At 34.8% G+C, this 24,341-nt stretch overlaps 4 protein-coding genes across 5 annotated transcripts; 3 read left to right on the top strand and 1 right to left on the bottom strand.

Moving 5' to 3' along the window:
* Positions 1-9: 9 nt before the first annotated feature.
* On the top strand, positions 10-3,005 carry LOC109600058 (centriolar coiled-coil protein of 110 kDa). The gene is made up of 4 exons (XM_020016129.2): positions 10-174; positions 226-1,272; positions 1,717-1,902; positions 1,959-3,005. Exons 1-4 carry the CDS (start codon positions 97-99, stop codon positions 2,148-2,150), a joined length of 1,503 nt encoding a protein of 500 aa, XP_019871688.2. The 5' UTR covers positions 10-96; the 3' UTR covers positions 2,151-3,005.
* On the bottom strand, positions 2,832-10,612 carry LOC109600056 (brefeldin A-inhibited guanine nucleotide-exchange protein 2). The gene is made up of 13 exons (XM_020016127.2): positions 10,242-10,612; positions 9,020-9,385; positions 8,526-8,961; positions 8,010-8,469; positions 7,473-7,934; positions 7,122-7,417; positions 6,612-6,990; positions 5,948-6,526; positions 5,367-5,778; positions 4,330-5,202; positions 4,019-4,277; positions 3,650-3,962; positions 2,832-3,590 (listed from the first exon to the last, which is right to left on the bottom strand). The coding sequence occupies exons 1-13, from the start codon at positions 10,363-10,365 to the stop codon at positions 3,456-3,458; spliced, it is 5,094 nt and encodes a 1,697-aa protein (XP_019871686.2). The 5' UTR covers positions 10,366-10,612; the 3' UTR covers positions 2,832-3,455.
* Positions 10,613-11,014: 402 nt separating this feature from the next.
* On the top strand, positions 11,015-12,637 carry LOC109600053 (uncharacterized). The gene is made up of 3 exons (XM_020016122.2): positions 11,015-11,214; positions 11,542-11,662; positions 12,142-12,637. Exons 1-3 carry the CDS (start codon positions 11,071-11,073, stop codon positions 12,450-12,452), a joined length of 576 nt encoding a protein of 191 aa, XP_019871681.2. The 5' UTR covers positions 11,015-11,070; the 3' UTR covers positions 12,453-12,637.
* A 190-nt stretch (positions 12,638-12,827) lies between these two features.
* Positions 12,828-23,144, top strand: LOC109600049 (uncharacterized). Of its 2 annotated transcripts, none has more exons than XM_020016117.2 (5): positions 12,828-13,109; positions 16,837-17,041; positions 17,954-18,102; positions 22,188-22,460; positions 22,524-23,144. In XM_020016117.2, exons 2-5 carry the CDS (start codon positions 16,901-16,903, stop codon positions 22,786-22,788), a joined length of 828 nt encoding a protein of 275 aa, XP_019871676.1. In that variant the 5' UTR covers positions 12,828-13,109; positions 16,837-16,900; the 3' UTR covers positions 22,789-23,144. The 2 variants fall into 2 exon arrangements, with proteins under 2 accessions (XP_019871676.1, XP_019871677.1); XM_020016118.2 differs by having other exon boundaries at positions 12,829-13,045.
* The last annotated feature ends 1,197 nt before the right edge of the window (positions 23,145-24,341 follow it).

The raw sequence follows: 24,341 nt of genomic DNA, 5'->3' as shown, positions 1-24,341 counted from the left end.
TGACAGTTGTTTAAAAGTAAAGTTTTGTTTGTGTTGCCCGTAATATTCTTTTTTGAGCTGTGTCAGTTGAATGAGATTTAACAATATTGTTTTGATATGGAAAAAATTGAAAAAAATATACGGCCCTATATGTCGTGCATTAAGGTGAACGGCACACCCATTTTACCGCCAATTGTAAGTTTCTAGCATATTTTTTTGTTGTTTAATTATAAACGTGCATTTTAGATTACTCCCGCTAGACGTGTGGAGTTACTAAGAGACAAACAGAGAGCTGTGCAAATCGAGAACTCGTTGAAGAAGAAACGGGATGATGTCATCTCAAAATCCGACGTTCCAGTTGTTGACGACGTCTGGGCCAACAAAGAATTTAGTTATGTGCCTTATGAATGTTTGGAGAGACGAACACGACATTTGAGTTTGGATGTTGATGATATTTCTGACTGTCAGGATCACAGTATAGAGTGTTTTGATAAAGATGTGACTCTCAGTGGTATATCACAGGTGACAACACAGGCTGAGAGTCTTCCAGATGATAGCATACAACCACGACTCATTAGAAGCAATTCATATGTAATTGAGAAACCAAGTCCCTGTTTACTTGCTCACTTGGAGCAGACTTCTAATAGGACTACAAGTGAGGCAACTACCGTACAATCAATTGAAAAAGATTGCAGCCCTGATAGTTTTTATGGAACTCCACAATCAGATATGTCAATTGAAAATACTTTATTGGAGAGGTCTTGCCCAATAGAAGTGGTGCAAACTGATGTTATTGTTCAGCAAATAACAGTACATGCAGATCCTAACAATCCTATTTTTGATGAAAATCCTGTAACTGCAATAACAAAACCAGATACAGTTGTTGCTGATAGTGAGACACAGCTACTGAATGTGTTGAAAGACATTCCAGAGGAATATTCAAAGCAGATAATTGATTTAATACATCAGCAAAAGTCAGAACAACAAAAGAGGTTGATGAATTATGAAAATCTTATGAAACAACTTTTTGATTCTAACACGCCATCAAATGGTATAGTCAGTGTTCCAGTTAATAATGTGTCTTCTGTATCATCCACTCAGTTAATATTGCCAGAAAATGAAAAAGAAAAATCTCCTAATTTGATTACTGTGTCTTCCAGAGGATCTGTTGATCTTACACCACAGTTAATAGAAGACAGAGCTGTACAAAAGGCAGCAGAGAATAGTGCTTCCAAAGTTAACAGGCAGCTATTTCCAAATATTGATGTTATTAAAGAAAATAAACGACGGGAGGTATAAACATATGTTACAATTTATTTATACTCTATAATTTATTATAAAACCCAAATAAATATGTGAGCATTTTCTCTGGGTTGAAATAATTTGCACAAACTTTAGCAATATATAGTGTGACACATTTATGATGAAAACACTCCTGTCTTATTCATTTTGGGATGTGGCTATTTCATGTGCTTAATTATTTAAACCAGTCACTCACTCTAATGTAAATTGAACCTTGTGGGTCCTCATGAATTTATAAAAAAGTATTACAATTTGTTTTAATCAGAATCTCAAATTTTGAAAGACACATAATGATCCAATATCAAATATAGAAAACACACTGTGTGTCACACTAATGGGTTGAGAAATTGCACTCATATTTATATTTAAAATCTGAACAAGAATAAAATAATAGAGCGATTTAGTTAATCTTTCTATACGATTCGAATTTAATAGGACTGGGCTGCCAGTGTGATTGGAGCCTACGCACGTGGTTACTTAACCAGAAGATTGTTGAAGACTGACAAAGTGCGTGGTCTGATCGAAACGATTAAGGAAACACTTGTTTGCGCTCTTCAACTGCACGGTAACGAATCCCTTGATGAATACGACATTGAACTTCACAGAAGACTTATTCAACAGGCGAGTTATTAAATTTATTTTCGGAATTGTGTAATTGTCTTTGGTAATTTTATCAGGTTTCCGCAGCGTGTTTCGCCTTTCACGATGTGTTTTTCGCGCTCTCCGTACAAGAACAAATGATGCTGATTGCCGCAGATCGACAGTACAAGAGGGAGAAAGCTCTAAGGCCGCAGTCGGCGAGGTCGGTTTCCAGTCGAAGCTCTTCCGTTGGAAGATCACCGCGACTTCCCAGAAGTGCAAAAGTTTGATGGGAATCTAATCATCTTCAATACTGTGTCCCATCCACTTTTAAACATATTGTAAATATGTACAGATATAATTTCGAATACCAAAGAAAACGGAATGATAATTAACGCATCAGCAGAGCTTTTTACTTAAACATTTGTAGTTTTAGAGCTAAAATATGCTGACGATCAAACTTTAATGACTGATATTCTCTCATATGTATTGTTTAGAGATTATTAATATTTTCATAATTTTATATGACGTAATAATAGTTACAATTAATTAGTTTAAAATTTTTAACAAGCACTGCCTTAATGATTTGCTTAAAAAGCGCTTTTTGTATTAATTTATGTTTCATAATTGTAATGTGTCTTATGAGAGGCCTTAATAAATTGATATTGTTTATATTTTAATCTGTTGTGTACTTGAATTTATACAGTTGATATAAAAACTTATGGAACAACATGAGGCCTTAACTAGATTTATGGCTATTAATTGAAGAGTCTTGTAATTTAATTTCAAAAAATGGTTTCCGATATCCTATCCGTTGAATTATAGAAAGAATACAGTGTAATTGTTTTATATAAATATGTATATAGAAGCGTGCATTTCCTAATTAACAAAAAATAGTAATTTGTGCTAATACTTTGGCCACCACTGTACAGGATTTCAATTAACATTAACTACTTAAAAATACCAATACATAAATTAATCGAATATTTATTAATTATACTATTTAATAAAACATTAATTCAGCTTGTAATATAAACAGTACTGATTGACTAAATAATTTAAAACAATAAACAGAGACGGCTGGTGAAAATTATCGCCTTGGCTCTAATATATACAACACGTTTGTTATAAACAAAAAAAAACAACTTGTAAAACGAACTACCGTGTACCGAATAATTACAGCGAATAAATAATTTCAAAATAACAATATTATTCAAGGCACATAACATATCTTTTGTTTACTTACATCGTTAACTTTAGTTTTTAGTTTTATTTATATCACTTAGTACGGAATGATTAATATATATGGGTCATTATATACAGATACTAAAAAATAGCCTAAATCGGGGTATACACACAATAGTTTAGGCTAAAATTAAAAAATCCAAAACGGGGTAATTATACGAAGATGAAATTAAGTGAAAAAAAACTTCCACCCATTCCAAAATAATTACATCCAACAATTGTAAAAAGAAAAAAAACGAGTTTGTACTTGAATCAGTATAAAATCGTGTAGATGTCCATGTAGGCGTTGAAATCCGTTTGACCACTCAAAGGATTATGTACATAAGCCGGCCACAGCCCGCCACGTCGTACTACGTCGCCGTGATATGAAACACGGGTCCGATTCGGAGGAAGACTCTGCGCAGGATCGAGCGAAGCTCCGCCTTAAGGTCGAAGCATACGATCTCGCATAACATCGGGTAATATCTGGACACGTGTACTGCGAACTGCAACGAGAAACAAAATACTTAAAAGTTTTTGTTGTGTAAAAGGTAAAGACGCTTACCCTGTTGTCGGGCATCTTCAGCAGTCTGGTGAGGACGAGCAAAAGCAGCGACGTCCACGCCTCGCGGTGCGATTCGCTCTGCAATTTCAAGAAATATTCCAACGCCTCCTGACAGACGGCGATCAACTTGCTCTCAATCAGTGCCCAATGTTGCTGGCGACCATCGTCGCAATACATTTTGAACAAGATACGAAGCAGGCAAGCCAAACTCTGAGTCTCTTGTTTCAGCAGATTTGGTTTCACCGAGCCTCGATAACCCGCCTTCCATAATAGGTTGCGTTGTTCGTGATTAAGGTTAAACGCTTTGGCAAACCTAAGAAAGAGAAATGTTTAATAATTTGGTTTTATTGAAACAAACTTCCAACTAACCGATGGGACTGTAGTAGGCAGTCCGTGAGCTGTAGAAGATGGGGTGCTGTGAGAAGACGATACATGCCCTGTTCTTCCCGTTGACACTCGGTGAGTGCACCGTTTCCGGTCATGTCGGCTGCTGCGAGGGCCAGTGTCTCGGCGTCCTCTTTGCGGGACGTTGCCGGATAAAACACAATGTTGTCGATCGTTTGGATCAGCTCCAGCTGAACGGCGCTTTTGATCATTAGTCCGTTGAATAGGTTTGCGTCCGGATTGCCTGCAATTTATTATTAAGTACTTAATTAGTTTAATAAAGATATAATACATACCGGTGTTGTCTTGCAGACTAGGTCGTTTGAGAATCCCTCTGTTTGGACCCAAATCTCCGTTCTGTTCGATGACGGCCACAGTTTTTATTGAATCCGGCTTCCACGTGAGCAAGGCATTCGGTATCGTCGAATTAAAAATGTCTAGCATGCATTGGCACGTTTTGTTCCATGTGTCGTCATCAAACTTGTGCCCGTTGGAATTAACCAGATTTTCTAAACAGTTGGTGCCAGAACGGGCCAATTGTTCGTTATCCTGCTGCACGCACCAGTGCAATTGAGAGTAAAGCTCCTCAAGCAACAGCGGCCCCAAAACGTCGAAGTACTGCGTGAAAACATCCACGATGGCATAGAGGGCATGGTTGCAAGTGGTGGTCATCCATTCAGCCTTTTCGGTGTGCTTCTCGGGCAGCTTCATGTTGTCAAATATGCGGAACAACACCTTGAACAGGTCCCGCCACCAGTTCGGCTGGAAGCTATCGCCGTGCGTCTTGATTATTTCGAAGAGTACGGTGAGGGCGCGCGTGCGGACGTCCAGTTTGCAGCGATTCACCACGCAGCTGAGAGAGAAGAGCAGTGGGAACCAGCCGCGCACCCACACGCGGTCCGCTTCCGCGACCGCCACGTCGTTCTCCATGCCCGCGTGGTCGGCGAAGAGATGCGGCGCCGCACTCACGCTCTGCGCGCACACCCTCACCAGTCTGATGGCTTCCATGCTGGTGTCGGGGAAGCGGGCGTTGCAGGCGAACTCCGACAGGCACTTGACCGCGTCCTGGAACGAGTCAATCATGGACGGAAACTGTCTGGCGTACAGGTCGGTGATGATTTTGCCGGTCGTCTGGAAGGCCAGCTCGACGATGGCCTCTTCCTGGTCACCTGCACAAGAATTACAATTAAAATTATTAATCTAGTTCAAAATGCATACTTTCTTTTATATTCTATTGTGGTAATTTTGGTAGTAACAAGAGGTGAAAGATGAATTTTGTATAGCAACTATGAAATGTCATTCTAAGAAGACAGTAACATATTTTTATACTAACCAGCAGCCAGATGGAATACTGAAAAGATGTTCTTCCAACCAGATTTTATGTTGTTGGCCTGGGAATTAACCATTTGAGCTACACAACGTACCACCATGTCTCTTATCGTCGGTGATACATTCTTCTTCATAATATGTTCAAATGGCCTTAGAAAATCTTTCTGGAAACGGAAATTGGAGAACTCGCCCTTTTCAATGAATTTCATTGATAATTGACGTAGACTATCCACCGCAAAAAAGCAAATATCTTCATTAGGATTGCAACCGACTGTGTTGAAGTGTTCACCGAGAACTTGCCAGATACGTGACCATTGTAGACGGATACGCCCCATGTTGTAGTAAGATATTTCCACAATTTTTTGAAGTGAGAACATCCGGGGATGACCGGGATGAGCAAGTTCATCCAAAGAAACCTGTTAACAATTGATAACCATTAAGTGTCATAGTAATTCGAACGATATCGATGTTTAGAGTAAAATGACTTCATAAGAAGAAAATGAATTAAATTTAAATTAGTGGAATAGTATTTTTCCAATTTTGTTCTATCTGTCTGCTTTAGAGTGTCACACACTCCAAACTTACCTGACAAAGGGCCTTAACAAAATCGACAATGGCATCACCATCGAGTCGTGTTGACCCTGTGAAGATGCGGTCAACAGCCACCACAACGCTCTGCGAACTCGTCTGTCCGATGTGTTCCTTGGAACTGGGATCTGGAGGCTTATGACCCGGCCCGGATAGAAACTCCGGTCGCACACCGGTTCCAATAAACTGGGCGAGCTCCAGCTGGGAGATGCACTTGAGAATGTCCAACCAGCTTGAGCCTAAGTAATTGCCGTCAGTGTGGGCCACCATGATCAACGTTTTGATCGTATCAATGTTTTTGGCCTTCATGTCCATGATGGGCGAATTGGCTGTCAGCAGAGTGAAACGGGCTAACGCCTGCACATAAGCATCACGTTCCAATGACATGTGGAAGATGCAAGCGATACGAACGGCGCATCGGATGCCATCCAGACATAGAGCGGCCACCTCAGAATCATCGCAGTCTTGCAAACCGACGCTAAAGGCGGCGAGGAAGGACGTCCAAGCCATTTTGAACATCGGTCGAACGTGTTCGAGGTGTTTGGCCAAAGTAAACGGTGCTTGTACATGAGATACCTATAACCAAAATGTTAATTTAATTTGTAGAATATTTTTATGCGCATCAACAATACAATTAATGGGTAAATCTGTATTAACGCACCGATTCCATAAGGTTTTTAGCTGCAGTCGATATCGCTTCCATCTCCATGTTAAATAAGATTTTTCGACGTTTTTCACTATTGTTCTGTGGCTGTTGTTTGCCTGGTTTGTTCACAGTACCTTTCATCTTAATTTCGTGACCCGCTATTTCGTCGTACACCTGACTGAGATAGTCTTCGGGTACATCCTTGCTCTCGGTGTTTCCCCGATTCAACCTAATATACTGTTCTTTGGTCATTTTGTTCTTGACCTGTGGTGAATGCAGGTCTGTTGTCAACATGATAATTGAGAAACCAAGCACATAAGCGGTGTCTGCACTGCCAAACAAACCGTTATTCGGATTGCATTCGCAATATCGACTTGCGAACTTCTCCATCAGTCTGAAACATCATCAATTTGTTATAGACGTTGGCAATAATTATTGTGCAACTTTCAGTATTTGAAATTACAATTAATTATTTATTATTTACTATTTGATTCTTATTTGATATGTGAATGAATTTATGCCAACCTGTCGATTTTCTGTGCCTCACCAGGCAACCGGAACCCGTCGAGGAAGTGCCTCAGAGCAGCTACGAAATCCATGTTGACGAAGTCCATTTGATCCACGTACGTGTACATGATTTCCTTGCAGAAGTCGTCGTTTTCCCCAAGAAAATCGCCTATGTTAGTCTTGTCGAGTCGATCTTCGTTGTGAAGGAAACGTGCGATTTCATCTTGTCCATGCCCCAGTAATCCATGCTCCTGTAGGTACGCAATCCCCTTGCGAGGCTTACGGTTGAATGTGTCGATGCCGGCCTCCCATACCTGCGATTTCACACTGTGAAAACATCGTTAAATAATTGTATAATTGTATAAGTACCTCTTTCTGCTGCTTGACAACCTCCAGCTGCTCAGGTGAGTCGAATACCTCCCGATTACCGAGACTGTCGCCCGAATGTAAACTATTGGAGGAACCGCCGTGCGATTTCAACGAGGACGTATCGTTATTACTGTCTCTGGCAGCTTGCTGCGTCTGACTACCGGAGGTAGCACCTGGCTCACCCACCGTCGATTGTAAGTTGGGATTGACATACAAATCTTTGCTCCACTCCACCATGCACTTAAGTATAGACACGAGACACTCAAGGCCTCGCATTCGCATCGCCTTTTCTTGATTGGGCGAGGCTCCCAGTTCTTGGGCGTGGCGTGCTTGCGCCACTCGGAACAAGTCGTTAACCAATCGTTCGAACAGGTTGGCTGCGGCCAAGTCGCAGTCGTAGTTAACGTAAATGTCCACGACGCTTTGGGCATCGCCGCAGATTCGGGTAAGAGCCTGGATAACCTATAAATTAATAAGTTAAGGTTTATACAATGTTTGATAGAGATACTAAGATGAACTGATTTAAGTACCACTTACCATCCATTTATGCTCAAAAGATGAATTCGACGTTTCAAGTATGTTCAGAAATATCTCCTTAAAGAAGACCTCTATTTGCATCTTAAGGTGCAACTTGAAATTGGACAGCAAAGCGAGGAAAATGGCCAGGGACAATTCAAAGATCTTGGGCACTGAGCTCACGCCATTCTTAGAGAGCGCAACACACAGGTATTGTTTGATGGCGGTAACGAACATCTCGTTGGAGCGGAACACCGGCCCTGCATTCTGCAGAATGGAGAGAAGCAACTGCAACGATAAAATTTTGGAACGGAGCTCATGCGATTTGGGATCGGGTGTGCCTTCCGGCAACGGTTTCATTGATAGTTTGCACAGTGCACGAAACACTAGGAATGCATCTTTTTGCAGGACGTGGGTGAATTTTGCTGTTACAGCCGAGTCATTCTCGCTGTGAGTGTCCATACTTTCTTGGGATGGTATCCTGCAAGTTAAAAACAACTAAAACGTATAATAATAGAAAAAGAGCATGTTATAGACCTGGTAATTGAAGAGTGAACACTGCCTTCGTTCGTATCGTTTGTTTCCGTTCGACTGTCGGCCTCGGCGTAAACGTTTTCAAGCACAGTGTCTAGTATGTCTTTGACAACGACGTCAGCAGAGTCAAGGGGCGTTGTAACTTGTGTTTCCCTGTCCTGTGGTTCAGACGCATCGACTTTTAACGAGCGAACAGAACGCGAGTCGTTTATCTCCGCCTGCACTTCAGCTTCGATAGCCTGGTTCTCCATGCGTACGAAAATCACGTTTAACATCTGAGTAAGGGTGGCCCGAGCCGTTGTCTGGTTGACAAGGTTGCGACTAGCTAGAAAGATGTTGTAGCAGGTGCGTACCGCCAGTAATACCGTTCCTTCGTGCACTTCCACGTGCTGGCTGGTAACCACAGTGAGTAAGGCTTTGATAATTTGCAGTTGGACTCCTATAATCATACAATATTTCAATATTTTCAGTTGTTTTTGGTTTTGCGGGGAACTTACCCTCATCAGTCTGAGGTCCTGCAAAACACGAACAAATCGTCTCAACTATGCGATCAATGAGGAGCTTCCCAGGAGCTGTGGTATCTGGCACATCTGCCGTCAGGTGTCCGTAGGCTATAAGCTTCTGCAAGCAATCAAGGGCGGTGACAACTATCCGCGACGACTTGCTCTGACACGCCAGTTCGAATGGCAGGAAATACTTTGAGGCGGCGGCTCCTCCAGATCCAGGTCCTCCGTCGCCACCGCCTGCTGGTTGGGGCAACGCGTCCGATGGTCGGCCGTTGCCACCTCCCACAGTGCCTGCACCATCCTCCTGCTGCGCAGTGGAACCTCCTCCCTCGTCCGAGATCTCTTTTTTCAGTTCCTCTGAAATTCATATTAAAAGTATAAAAAAATCATTCAAAGTTTATTATTTTTACTTATGAATATATTCTTCAGTTATTAAAACTAGAAACTTTATTATTTATTTTATATTATATAAAAAATTACTTATTACAAATCTGTGGATGATTCAAAACTGAAGCCATTCTCAAGTGTTTAATTTAATGTTTTGATAAGATAATAATTTAGAACAACCATAGCCTAAACAGAAATGTTCATATTTGAAATTCTGTGTTTTGTTCATTTTTATTAATAATTTAACAAAACTGCTGACATTATTTCAACAGTACTATTAATGTTTATTTATAATATTATATTTCTAGTTCCTGTAAAATTGTATTTCAAATTACATGGTGTTGCAATATATTGTTATGCTCTATTGTATTATCACAAATAACTTGTGGTTTTTGTGGTTTTATTATAATATATTCAAATTTTATTACTAAATATTGATTTATATATTTTTAATAACTGTAGCTGTACATAGAAACTAAGTACTATTATATTATTTTTTAAGTTTTTAAGCTATTTTAACCAAAATTAATTTTATTTATTTATAATTAAAACATTAATAATTTTAACTTATTAATTTCTTTAATTATTACATTAGGTATTGATCCATATTGATTCATTAAAACACTTTTGTAATATAATTTATTTATAATCAGATTATTGAAATTAATATGTTATATAAAATAAAATACTTGTATATTGTTATAACTAATAAACATAATTTTGTAATTAGTGAAAGCAATTCCTGTAATCCGTAACACGTGGATAATTTATGCGTGCCTTGATATTTTCAACAAATCAAAAACGTATATAAAATAAATAAATTTACCCAAAGCAACTTCACATGCCCTTTTCAGTTGTGAGTGGTGTGATCGTTTAATTTCCTTATCATTTAGGATTTTCTCTAAAGCCCTCAAAATGAACATCTCCTTTGTTTTTATGTTTGATTGCATCTTCAAATAGGATGATAATATTGTTAGTTACAGAAGCCCCTCGAGCTTTTTCGACGATGCATTTTGTTGTGACGTGTAGGAATACTAAATATCGAGCGAAATAACGCTCATTTTCCCCGAACACGGATGAGTTGGCGATTGTTATGGCACACACACTTAGCACTAGATGAATAATTGTTTTTATCACCGCCTTTATTGGTTTAATGCATTTCTTCGTTCGCAAATTAAAAGATGTTTATTACTGACGTTACAAACTGTCAAGTTGTCAAATCATATGTAATTCTGACAGAACTGGCAAGTGTGTTGCAGTAGTGCCATCTGGCAGCTAAATTTATGGGGAAATAAAATTAATGACTAAGATACATACAGATATTTTAATTTTGTTTTAATATTTTTAAAATTTGGCGTGTCACAACAATAAATCTTTAATAGAAATGTAAATTGTTGGAAAACGTTTAAATGTTTTTCTATGGTTTGAACCTGTGCTTATGCAACCGAACCTGCAGCAGAATATTTGAAACAAATACATTTATGTATTTTCAGTTTTTAAAATAAAAGTATTGTTTTGATCTATTGAGTGTTGTAATAAAATTATTGTTGATTAAATATATAAATTGTAATATGTAAAATATACAATTAACAAAAAATAAATGTGTTTACTGTTTTTATGGTGCCTGACTGGAATTTTCAACAAGATTTTGTGCCATGAATAGAAATAAAAGGAAAGGAGTATATTATGATAAAAGGAAATCAATAAATACACAAGAATCGAGTAATCCTTTAGCAAAGTTAACATACCGTGAATTACAAATAGAAGCAGTCAAAATAAATTTACCAGCAAATTTATCGGTAAATACTTATTCATGTTTCGTTATTTTAGATGTTAATCATTTAAACAATTTTTCACCAAACTGATTAAATAACATATAATAAATAAAAATTTCTAATTACAAATAAATCAAATTAAATAATATACAGTGTGGCCCATTTGAAAGCGGGAAACCCCCATAAAATTTATATATCTTGACGAACTTTTGCTTATATACAAATTTTTACGTTTTTTGTACCAAAAACAAAGCCTAGAGGTATTTTTTGAAAAAATTATACTAGCAAATATTTTATAGAAAATCTAACTGCTTCAGTATAAGTGTTATAATATAATATATCATATTTTAGCACAAAATGTTATTGTCATTGATAATTGCTAAAAATACTGGACGTGAAGATGTGGTGCGTTTAATTATGGATGATAGAAGGGTCAGGAAAAGAATCAAGTCCATGAATGAAGAGAATATAGGTAAAATATTTTTATTTTATTGTAAACAATGTTAACATTAATATTTACAGTGGCCAGACAAATAGCACACATTATTATTTATTGTTAATGTAGACCTCTAATTAATCTCTCCAAATTATTATCTGCCAAAATAATTAATATATTTTTATACAGACTTTAGTATTGTTCGAATATTTTTTTCTTTTTTCCCACTGAAAGTAAGTTATTCAATAAAATATTACAAATATTCCTACTATTAAGAGTGCCACAACAGATATTTGAATTGGCCAATTATATCAGATTAATATGTACGCATAAAACATATAGAATACTGAAAAATATTTTAAATCTTACAAAAAAGTTTAATTTAAAATTTTGTACTATTTTTGTGGACTACTATTACAATACTATTTAATTTATTTAATAATATTTTTATAATTAATCAATAAATTTAATTTAGAAATGAATATTAGTTTTAAATCTATCACAACACTTTTCAGAAGCCAAACGCCGAAAGGAATCAAATGAGACAACAAAATCCATCAAGAAAAACCGACAACCACTCAAAATTCTCAACTTAAATACGACCAATGTAGATCATTCTCGTGATTCCGACTCAGGCTTTGGTTCTTTTTCCAGTACTTCCTCAGATAGTGTGGGTATAGGTGACATAACACCCTTACCATTTGTCGAGTCTCAGGACGATATCGAAAGGTGCATTTCTTCCAATTTAACAAACACGGATACTCCGTCCCCAGACGCATTAATGCGAATTGTTGATCTGTTCAAGAATTTTCAAGATGGCATTTAATATATTTATTTAAGCTTTCTATAATATATTTGTCATTTATTCGTCATGAATTTATCGTATACGTTAAATTATATAGTTGGCAAACCGTTGTTAAAAAGTTGTATTTATGTTTATGTTAATAAGTATGTATATTTATGTATTGTTATTATTGTTATAAGTAACGAAAGAAGTTTATACATCTTAAAAGCTACCAATAAAATATTTTTGACATATTTTTTATTTTATTTCTGTATGGCAGAAACGGCCGCCGGAAAGTGCCGCATATAAAGAGCCAAGGTGCGCGTCACGTTCGGTCGGTGACGTAACCGCAGGAGTCTGTCCCCCAGGTCCCCCCCGGTCCCCACGTATCCGTGGAACGCGGCCTCGTTGCAGCCTCACGGAACTGAGGCGGCATCGCAGTCGTCGCAGTGGACGGTGTGCGGTAACGGCCATCGTTTCGAAGTACTTTTCGGTTGCTGCGTTGTTAAAAAGTGAGAGTGTTTTTTTTCTTGTTGTTGTTGGTGTTGTTGGTTTGATTGTTGGTTGTTGCGTCGGCAATGGGCGTTTCCGGGTAGTGCGCCGTCATCGACCGAAGAGGCCCTTTGTCCGATGTGGTGAGTGGGGTCGGACACTCCGACCGATTTTCATCCTGTTGCTCCGGACGTTCTTGTCCCGCAGGTTCGCCTCCACTTGTTGACTTGTCTAACGACTGTATTCACCCTCAATTTTTGTGTTTTGTGTTAACTATAACAATATCATGAAAAGTACAAGATAGATAAGAATTTCTGCAAGGGCAAGGACTCGTACTCTTAACATTTTTATAAACAATGATGTTGCCTTAATAGCAAACTTAATAAATTTTGAAGCAACTAATAAAATTTGTCGTATTTAATTTGTTTTACTAAGTGCAGATGTTATAACATTGTATCAATTTTATATAAATGTTATTTTGTTATGCATTTTGCATAATGAAGGTTAAAAGTCAACATTTAAATAATTTAGCAGTTACGAAAAAACTAAAATGAGTGGGTTTATAAAAGGAACCAATATTTTAGTATAATGCATAATAATAACTGTATTTAAAATAATATTCTCCATTTACTTTTACACTCATTTTTAAATTATTAACAATTGTATAAGGAGGAACTGTAAATATTAAATTAAAAAATTTGAATCCTTTAATTTATAATTATTATTATTTCATAATTTTCAAGGTAGTTCATGGATCTTTAACTTAAATATTGTAATAGATTTAGGTAGTATTAGGGTAAAACTTTTATTAAAATGATCATTTTAAAAATTTTTATACATAATTTTTACCAAAATATCAATGAATTACAATTAATACTAATTATTTTCTCTGTTATTCTAATAATTTCATAAATATGAAAAAAAAAGAAGAAATGAAAAGAGCAACCACGAGTCAAGATCATTAATTATTATTAATTACTAAAATTAATCATAATATCAATTACTATTTAAAATATTTATTAAAGCTGCGTTATCATTGAATATCTACAGTGATGGCAAAAGAATAACTCAAAATTTAAAATAAAACATTTTGTAAGATTTCCTCAGTTGTTTTGAAAATAATTTAATAAATATGAAAAAACAAAGAAATGAAATGAATAAACACGAGTCATGAAGCAGAAATTAATTGTTGTGAAACCGATGAACAATTTTGTCACCTTTTGTTATGTAAAAAATGGCGTAGGTTTTATAAATCTTCTCTGGGTTCTCACTTGCTGCTAAATTAAGTAACATCCAACTAGGTGATTGTTGCATTACAGCATTTGTAACATTTCAGCATGTGTAGCAGTGTGGAAACTTATGGATCAGAACTCGGTGACATTATTTTATTTGAAATTCGCATGAAAGTCGTAATACGACTGGTAAAAACACATAAAAAATGTCATATTAGTTGTACGGTGTTGTATTGTGCGAATTAGAAAGTGCCCGAAAATCAAGAAACAGACCAAATGGGTTTGAGTTGATTACGTAATCGCCACAATGTTGCCATGTTCTCACACATTATATATGTAATTTGGAAAATAATTGCCAACGTTAGTGTCAAACGAGGAAATGAAGATGATATATCAGTTGAACCATGAATATCACTTATAAATAGACAGTATTAACATTTATTTCAACTGTTTCTTAATGATATTTTTAGGAAAAACATCATTTACATTTTCAATAACTTAAAAATGTTGCGTACGTTTTGAAAACTGCTTTCATTAGACTCTTATTGTCTGCATTTCTAATAGTTTTGTATCTTCAGTTATTTTGAAGCTAATGAAAACTAAAGACACTGACATAAAGTTACAAACCTTGTCCAGAAATTTCAATCAAATGATTATATATTTTTAGTTCAGATGTAATTGAATTGCTTTCAACATTAAAAATATCAAAAAATAGTATAATATACTGCCAAACTTGTATCTCAAACCAGTTCATGGTTTAAATACGAATAACCCTATGAGTTTCATTGGTGATATCAACAGTCGATGAGACGACGAACCTCCATGAACGAACATTTGTTATAGACCATCTCGATGTGTATTGCAAAATTTATCCATTGTAACAAGGAATAAAATGCAAACCAAGTAGGTGAATAACTGTTCCATAGACTCGAGAACCGCACCGATACAACTGAAGAAAGAAAGAAAGAAAGAGATGGTAATGTCGTAATGAATGGCGATTATTCGTCGACGCAGCTTTGTGGGTTACCAAATTTAGCGGCCGGGAAGGTTAGAAAGCCTAAACGGTCGAGTCACGCTGAACGACTACCATAAACACTCTTTCCGCACGCCCACGTCCTGCCACGGTTTGTCGCGGAGGGGAAACAATACTTTTTATGCACATATTCAGTGTCTTCTTTATTTCTCGTGTATTCGATAGTAATTGATTACTCTAATGTAAATTATAATGCAGGACTTAATTTATTTTATTGTGCCTCAGCTCCGTTCTGTAAATTTGGGACTTGGTAATTGGGCCTGGAAAAAGGCCTTTCCACAGCGCTTCAACTGTAACTGGCTCACATTATTGCCGGTTAACAAATGCAATTTAGTGTCTCAGTAAATACATTATAAATTCTTAGACATGAACTAAAAAAATGCCTCACAAATTGATTCATTAATTCCGTCCAATTTGTGGGCCCCGATTCGTGACTGACGTTCAAAAAATATTATAAAAGCAACAATGACAATTTAAATTAATATGCCTGAAAAGTATCTACATTTTTATTGTCATTGTTGGTCCCGTAATACTTTTCGTCAAAGTCTTTCAAGACATGTCAGTGTTACATATAATTTAGTCATTTATCAGAAGCCAGCTGAAGCATACGTAAGTGTAATTGCTGTCCTCGATTAAACCAGTGCTCAAAATGGTCACTACATATTCTATAGACATTTTTTCCAACTCTCTCATCGTTTATTTAAATCAATTAACACAAAATTATGAATGTTCCAAGGAGTTTTATAAATAATCCTCCTAATCGCCTCTAGCATTCTTCTCAGGTCAGACAGGTTCTAAGCTGCACACACTTTTTGATAAGTACATACATAATGCCTTAGGTATATTCGTTCACTATAACTGATTTAGAATTTTTATTAAATTTGCCTCTCCGGAAGGAAAAAGTAAAATATTTCATTACATTAGAAAGTAGGAAAATGAACATGAATAAATTGCTACAATTAAATTATTAAAATCAATTACAAAATCAACTAATATTTAAAACGTTCATTAAAGTCACGTTACCTTATAATATCTACAGTGGTGGTCAGAGAATAGCACAAAATTTAAGATTAAATTTAAATTTTTTAAAAAGTAGGATAAGAGTTTGACCCGTCTGAATTTAGAGAGAGACATTATACCTGACAGAGACAGTAGAAGTCTGCCCCATAGTGGGAGACTTACTGTCTCTGTTGTATATGATGCCTCGGTCAGGATTCAGATGTATTAAACTCTTTTTACACTGTATATGTATTACCCGTTCAAATATATTTTTTATATTCTTTTTAGCAATATTTAATAATACTCTAGTAATGGTAATAATTTATTCTTTTATATTATTTTTTGAATAACTCATTCCGAAGAAAAGGAAATAATAATTAAGTTTTAAATAACGACTCTCTTGTTTAAAAATACAGAAAAAAACCTTTTAACAAAAAACTAGATAAATAAAAAAATGAACTGAGGCGTGCAGAATCAGTGATTTTTGTAGAGTATAGTCTGCAGAGTATTTATTCCATGTAACATTTACTTTAGAAGGAATGTAGTGTAATTATTTTTAACAATAATAATAATTAGAGTTGTACATTAACATAACATATTTGTCATAAAAATAATTTACGTCCCATTTGACTATTGTACAAATTGAAAATTATAAAAATTCTTGTTGTAGATGACGCCTCTTAGACTCAAGAGGCCCATTTAAAACCGAAAGACCAAAAACATTAAAGGAAAAAATGGCTAGAAGGGTAGCTAAGAACCACTACGTGGCATCGCCAAGACACAACGATTCACCGACACCGGTCCACGTGACAAGGAGTGCTGCCTATTCCGACGGCGAGGACAGCCAAAGGACGCTGTCTGAATATACATCAGTGGTTAGTGTTATTGTTTATTTTTTGTTTGGTTCGAACTATTAAACTAATATAATAATTAGGGTTTGAAATTTTTAATTTAATTATTATTCAACAAAAATATACTTGTTGAATGAAATTATTTATTTAGTAGTAGCATATTCTATAGCAAATAATCAGAGAATCAAAATATATATGAATATTTAAAGATTCGATGAGTCAATACTCAAATATGAAAATGTTAAATTTAATTCCGAGCTTTAATAATGACATTGTAAAGAGAAATTTGATGTGTGTACCTATATATTCACCTAAATTAAAACCATGGCATGTATTAAAGTGTTTGTTTAAATAAACAGAATAATATTTACTATAGAGATAGATTTGTTGGAACTTTTCCTTGAATATTGATTAACAAACTGACTACTCACGATCATTTATTTTACATGCATTGAACAGTTGTTGCGTCCACGGGACTGGGCCAAGGATTTTGCGTGACTTCGTCATGTTCATTTGGATATTTATTTGGCTTGAAGTCTTATCGCCAATATGTCCATCTGTTTTCTCTCAGACACTATAAATATTTAATTGTTTATAGTACATTGATAACACTTTCAAAATTAAAATATTAAAATGTAAATAGTTCATAGGACCCCAAGAAATATATAAAAGTTTTCCAATTACTTTGTTTTATAATAAAATTCTTTAAAGAATTTAATTGATAAGTATCCAAATTCGTAGAAACTAAAGTCTCACTTAGTCTCTTGACTCACGAGTGATGATGATTTCATTAGATGAACTACAATGAAGTTTTTTCTAGTTACTTGCCAATAAATATATTCTACATACTTTTGAATATAAAAAACAAGTAGTTTGGAACACTTATTACATGTTCGTTTTATTTTTTAGATAAAAATATTTACTATTGCTTTTTAGCCATACACAGTAGTGAACGAACGCAATGGCCGCACCAGATACCACAATCCACCTAGGGCAGCTTCAGTCCTTAGCCGAGGAAGCGGCTATGACAACGGATCTGACATCTATGTCACCAGCGGCGCCTACAAAGCCCCTTCAGAAATCAGGTTAGCAGTTACAACCATAGTTATAGTCATAAAAATTCTTTTCCCTGACAGGATGCATAAATTCATTAAGGGTGACACAGAAAGGAAATTGAATTGCAAAAAACTAGTTGTCTTAAATGGACATTTTATGTTGCCATGTACTCAGTCGCTCGCCTTCTACTTCCCTCACACCGATCACTATTTAGCACCTGAGATACCAGGATAAATAAATAGTTTGTTGCAAATAAATACAGGTATTCGGCCGATAATGAAAGTAAATGTTTTGTTTATTTGTATCGTTTTCTATACGTTGGCGTCGGGCAAGGATAATTTGTGGGCGTCTGTTACTTTTATCTGTTTCGTAATTTTGCCAATAAATTAAATGAGAATAAAAGTATATTATAATTTTTTAATCATATAAATTTTATGGGTCTTCGATGTTTTAAAAGAAAAAAAAATTGAAAATTTAAGATGTTTAGGAGATACATTCATGCTTCTTCTTAAAATTTACTCAAAAATTGCTCTCTTAAATATTTTGCGTTACTTTTGAAGTAAGGGTATACACTGCGAGTACTTTAAAGTGGAATTTCCTGGATTAAATACATTTAGATTTATTAGATTATTTAGATTCTTTGATTCTTTAGTTTCTTTAGATTCTTTAGATTTTTACATTCTTTAGATTATTTAGATTCTTTAGATACTTCAGATTCTTTAGATTCTTTAGATTCTTTAGATTCTTTAGATTCTTTAGATTCTTTAGATTCTTTAGATTCTTTAGATTCTTTAGATTCTTTAGATTCTTTAGATTCTTTAGATTCTTTAGATTCTTTAGATTCTTTAGATCCTTTAGATTCTTTAGATTCTTTAGATTCTTTAGATTCTTTAGATTCTTTAGATTCTTTAGATTCTTTAGATTCTTTAGATTCTTTAGATTCTTTAGATTCTTTAGATTCTTTAGATTCTTTAGATTCTTTAGATTCTTTAGATTCTTTAGATTCTTTAGATTCTTTAGATTCTTTAGATTCTTTAGATTCTTTAGATTCTTTAGATTCTTTAGATTCTTTAGATTCTTTAGATTCTTTAGATTCTTTAGATTCTTTAGATTCTTTAGATTCTTTAGATTCTTTAGATTCTTTAGATTCTTTAGATTCTTTAGATTCTTTAGATTCTTTAGATTCTTTAGATTCTTTAGATTCTTTAGATTCTTTAGATTCTTTAGATTCTTTAAATTCTTTAGATTCTTTAGATTCTTTAGATTCTTTAGATTCTTTAGATTCTTTAGATTCTTTAGATTCTTTAAATTCTTTAGATTCTTTAGATTCTTTAGATTCTTTAGATTCTTTAGATTCTTTAGATTCTTTAGATTCTTTAGATTCTTTAGATTCTTTAGATTCTTTAGATTCTTTAGATTCTTTAGATTCTTTAGATTCTTTAGATTCTTTAGATTCTTTAGATTCTTTAGATTCTTTAGATTCTTTAGATTCTTTAGATTCTTTAGATTCTTTAGATTCTTTAGATTCTTTAGATTCTTTAGATTCTTTAGATTCTTTAGATTCTTTAGATTCTTTAGATTCTTTAGATTCTTTAGATTCTTTAGATTCTTTAGATTCTTTTCTTTAGATTCTTTAGATTCTTTAAATTCTCTTCTTTAGATATTTTAATTTGGATTGAATACATTTAACAATAAATGTTCAACATGTTTTATTTTGACCAGTACTATTATTTAAATATTGGCAGCCCTAGACTATCAGTATTTTAATTTTCTTTTACTTTTTCTTCATTTAAAAGACATCAAGCATTTTCAAAAAATGGATTTAGTATATTTGGACACATTTAACTCGGTTGATTCTTCTGTTAAACGAAATCCCACATTCTTTACATTCAGGCTTCACGTAGGTTTTAGACTCATTGTAAGTCTGTCTACCAACAAAAAAAAGATTGCATGAAGCTGGTGTGAGTGTCTGAAGACGTTGTCGATTCCCACCATTAAACAGGGAGTCTAGGTATACATTATATCATTCGGATAGCTATATTTGGACATGAAAAATGGTTCCAAATATTGCCATTGGAGGTGCTCTTATATGTGGAGTGGAATATCTTCAGAGACTCACAGGAATGCTCGACGACTTCACAATTGATCATTCATTTTGTAGGTGACAATGCCCGACCTCAGACATAACTTTGGCGTAGCAAAAACAAGACAGTACTAGAATGCAGTGGCCCCCGCAGACTGCATTCCAATTGAACACGTCTTCAAAAACAAATTTACATTTGAAACCTCCTGTCTCAAAATTTGGAGGAGCTTGCTAATGCTTTTAGAGAATGTCTAGTTATGGATTAAGAATTTATTTGTTCATTAATTTTGAGTATACCAAGGAGGGTGGAAATTGTTAATATAATATAAATATTCTGGAATTTGGTGTTATTAGTTTAATTACGAGTTTAAAGGTTCTGTTGTTGATGCAATATTGTTTAATTTATGAGAGCTCATTACATTGTTCATTAAAATTTATTTTGGTACTATAGTGCAATAAAATGTCGCTTTATTGGCGTTCTAATATTTGAACTAATTGAAACTTCACACTATTAAAATGTTTTTTGATTAGTAATTTGATGAAGTACCAATAAAAAAATTTAAAGTTGGCCGTTATAGAGATTGCCGATAGAAGTGAAAACTTAGAACTTTTAATATTAAAATTCGAAATTTGTTAATAATGTTTAAATTAAATTTAATGTTATGCATGTTTTTTAATATTTAAATATATTACAGGCTATACAAGATCATGACAAAATATAAATACAATTCAAATGTTACTTTAATTGTTTGCATCATTGTCATCATTAATTTCAACAATACTAAGACTTTTTGTACTTTCAATTATTTCATTTTGTTCTAAAAAAGATACAATAGGCTTATGGTAACCAAAGTAAGAAATGAAAATGTTTGATTCAAATCCATTCAATTTCACTCATAAGATATACACAGCACTATACGTCAACTGTATAGCTACAGCTATTCTGCTATTAGCATGTCGGTGACGCGAACGCACGAGATTTCACCCATTCAAAAAGTGTCTAAGGCGCACAGTAGACTGCGCGTGCGCCAGTCATGAGCATGTCAATGACGCGAACGCATAATATTTCCCTACCAAAAAGTGCCCAACGCGGCTAAAGAAGTTTTCAGTTCAAAAACTAGGTATTGATTTTCTGCAATTGGGTTATACCTTAAATGAAAAATAGTGCTAAAGTGCATAAATAATTTATTAATAAATTCTAAAACTTCTTTTATAATTATATTATTATAACACATTTTTATTCTAAATTATATTCCGTTATACAATTTAAATCAAATGCTTCACATCTGATGGTACTCATTATAAAAAGTTTTGCAAAAATCTTGTTGTGTAAGATACATAAAATATACAACATTACATTCTACATAAACCTAAAATTTGCATAGAACATTATTCAATTAGATAACTAAAGTACAAATATTATTAATAGTGAATATTCATGAATATGTAGATATTTACATGATAATAATACTTTTACTCCAAATTCCACAATATATGACGCTAATCTACTCAGTTTCCATCTAATTTAACTAATCATTCATCCACCAAGAGAATTATAAAGATATTGTAAAGCATAAAAAATTCTCTAGCATATTAATTAACGCACGGGGTCATCGGTCCAGGACAATACAAATGAGTTCTTATTCAATCGACTTTTTCCATAAATCGAATCGCAGGGATTAGCATAATTCCGAATGCCGTATTGAAATCGAGTGTGAAGTTTTATATAATGACGCCTCGCTTTCTATTAATTAACCGTATGGGAACCGACGGCCAGACACTTTTAATTTTGTCCATGTTTAATAAGCGTTAAGATTTTTCCAAAACAAATTCGAAGGGGGGAGGCACATGGACACATGTCATCTCTACCATTGATAATTACCCATTGTTTATTTTGTAATTTGTCAGTCTCTGCGAATTGTTTTTTGTTCTTCCCGGTAATTTAAGTTGGACCTGTTAACGTCTTCAAGGCCTGTCTAACACATCATTATACTTTAACCTTGCACCTTGTGATGGAATAATTTGTTTCAGTCGGGGCTCCCGCGCCCCTGCGCCCAGCCACTACTCGTACCGCAGCGGACGCAGCGGCCGAAGCGTGGGGGCGGCACCCTCCGTGGCCAGCACGACGAAAACCCGGACGTCACGCAAAGCCGGTGTGACGGTCGAAACGATGGCCGCCCCCAATCCCTTCTGTCCCAACATCCGGGGCATGTGCTGTCTGATGTTGCTCCTCAATCTGGCCATCGTGCTCGTCACCCTCGGTTTCGTTATCGTCATACAGTTCTTCGAACCGTTATACGTGTGGTGAGTCCGCGTTGGTTCCTCCAGCAAAGTACGTGTGCTAATTGGGTCGTGCCTTACTTACAGGATACTGGGCATAATTTTCCTGATCTTCGGTTTCCTGACGTTGATCGGCAGCATAATTTACTGCGTGATCATCTGCAAGGACGTCAAGTCGCCGGCTGAAGTGCAGCCGGAGGACCTGTACTGGACCCACCACTGGCAGAAGCACATCGGCACGCCGGAGATCCATTACAAGGCTGAGGAAAAATATCCGGACGATCGTTACAGCGATAGGTACAGCGTTAGTAAACTGTCTGCCAAGTACGACGACCGGAATGGTAGATACTAATTGGGCCGTTTACTATCCTACTTTCATGTGACATTTGATGGGTTTAATTGAAACATGATTTTCTGGGTTGTACGGTTTCTCAGTGAAGGAACTATTTTACAGACGAGTGGAATAATATGTTGTGATAACGTTATACGTACTAAAATTATACATAATGTATATTTATATGAATGAAAAGTTTTAAATTTTTTACGATGTACATACAGTTTATTCTTGTAGGCTTTCGACAATGTAATAGACTGAAATAATATACAAATATATTTAAATATATTATTAATACTAATAACAATTATCATGTATACGTGTTAAAAAATTGTTAATTTAACATTTTAAATAAAAATAAACAAATATTTTGATTTTTATTTTGTTGTAAACAAATGGTTCATGAACTTCCCCAAGTTGCCTCTGCGAATTTTGATGGCAGCTTTTTGAAGTGAAAACTTCTTTAGTCGTGTTGGACACTTTTTGGTAGGGGAAAATCTTACGGATTCGCGTCACCGACATGCTTGTCCTTCTTTTGTTAATAAATTCAGGTAAAAGAAAAAAGTTGTTGATTTGGCTGGTAACATTTTGAAATCAGGTAAAACTTTACTAACATAGTGGTTTCGTGAAAGGCCTCCAGCTAAGCCGGAAATGAGTTTGACTCTAATATCTATTACTGTTTTAAAAGTGGAGGGTTCATAGAGGAGAATGCTGCCTGAAAGGAATCTCTATATAGAAATATTCGAAATTTTCAGGATCATCTTTATTTCTGATGTACTTTCAAGGAAAAAATAAGTAAATTTCCTAAATAATCGTTCCAGATCAGTATTAACATCAAGTGACCGATTGTACATATTTTGTTTTCAATTACAATCAAAGGAAGCAAAAGTAAAACATACTTGTTTTTTCTACCGTCAACAAAAGTGTGTAAACTGAAAATTAGCCTTCCCTAACAAATAATAATAATAGATTTAATGTATTTTTAGAAGTGAAAACTTCTTTAGCTGCGTTGGGCACTTTTTGGTAGGGAAATATTATGCGTTCGCGTCATTGACATGCTTATGACTGGCGCACGCGCAGTATGCTGTGCGCCTTAGCTACTTTTTGGATGGGTGAAATCTCGTGCTTTCGCGTCACCGACATGCTTATATCAATATATCTGTAGCTATACAGTTGACGTATAGTGCTGTATGTATCTTATAAGTGAAATTGAATGGAATGAATTTTTAGAACAAAATGAAATAATTGATAGTACAAAAAGTCTAAGTATGTTAAATGTTAAAAATCAAGTACAATGAAATTTAAGTAAATACAAATACTATCCTCAAATAATATGATTGTATATTAATTGTTATTTCAATTGAATTATATTTATATTTTGTCATGATCTTGTAAAGCCCGTAATATATTTAAAGACCATATAAAAATGCATAAAATTGTTTGTCGGAGTGTCAATAGATGTGAAAACCAGATTGATGTTGATAAATTTAATTCAAACATTATAAAATTTCAAATTTTAATATTAAAAGTTTTCACTTCTCTCGGCAATCCCTATAACTGTCAACTTTAAA

Source organism: Aethina tumida, chromosome 2, assembly GCF_024364675.1.
Source record: "Aethina tumida isolate Nest 87 chromosome 2, icAetTumi1.1, whole genome shotgun sequence".
Classification (NCBI taxonomy): domain Eukaryota; kingdom Metazoa; phylum Arthropoda; class Insecta; order Coleoptera; family Nitidulidae; genus Aethina; species Aethina tumida.
Note: the sequence above shows the minus strand (reverse complement) of the source record. Positions and strands in the feature narration are given on the sequence as shown.

Coding starts and splice junctions, on each gene's coding strand:
- LOC109600058 (XM_020016129.2), top strand. CDS start 97: ATGGAAAAAATTGAAAAAAATATACGGCCCTATATGTCGTGCATTAAG. Junction 175..225: donor CACCCATTTTACCGCCAATT/GTAAGTTTCTAG, acceptor CGTGCATTTTAG/ATTACTCCCGCTAGACGTGT. Junction 1,903..1,958: donor ACAGAAGACTTATTCAACAG/GCGAGTTATTAA, acceptor TAATTTTATCAG/GTTTCCGCAGCGTGTTTCGC.
- LOC109600056 (XM_020016127.2), bottom strand. CDS start 10,365: ATGCAATCAAACATAAAAACAAAGGAGATGTTCATTTTGAGGGCTTTA. Junction 6,991..7,121: donor GAGGCACAGAAAATCGACAG/GTTGGCATAAAT, acceptor ATGATGTTTCAG/ACTGATGGAGAAGTTCGCAA. Junction 5,779..5,947: donor TTGTTAAGGCCCTTTGTCAG/GTAAGTTTGGAG, acceptor AATTGTTAACAG/GTTTCTTTGGATGAACTTGC.
- LOC109600053 (XM_020016122.2), top strand. CDS start 11,071: ATGAATAGAAATAAAAGGAAAGGAGTATATTATGATAAAAGGAAATCA. Junction 11,215..11,541: donor ATTTACCAGCAAATTTATCG/GTAAATACTTAT, acceptor ATCATATTTTAG/CACAAAATGTTATTGTCATT. Junction 11,663..12,141: donor CATGAATGAAGAGAATATAG/GTAAAATATTTT, acceptor AACACTTTTCAG/AAGCCAAACGCCGAAAGGAA.
- LOC109600049 (XM_020016117.2), top strand. CDS start 16,901: ATGGCTAGAAGGGTAGCTAAGAACCACTACGTGGCATCGCCAAGACAC. Junction 17,042..17,953: donor TGTCTGAATATACATCAGTG/GTTAGTGTTATT, acceptor ATTGCTTTTTAG/CCATACACAGTAGTGAACGA. Junction 18,103..22,187: donor AAAGCCCCTTCAGAAATCAG/GTTAGCAGTTAC, acceptor AATTTGTTTCAG/TCGGGGCTCCCGCGCCCCTG.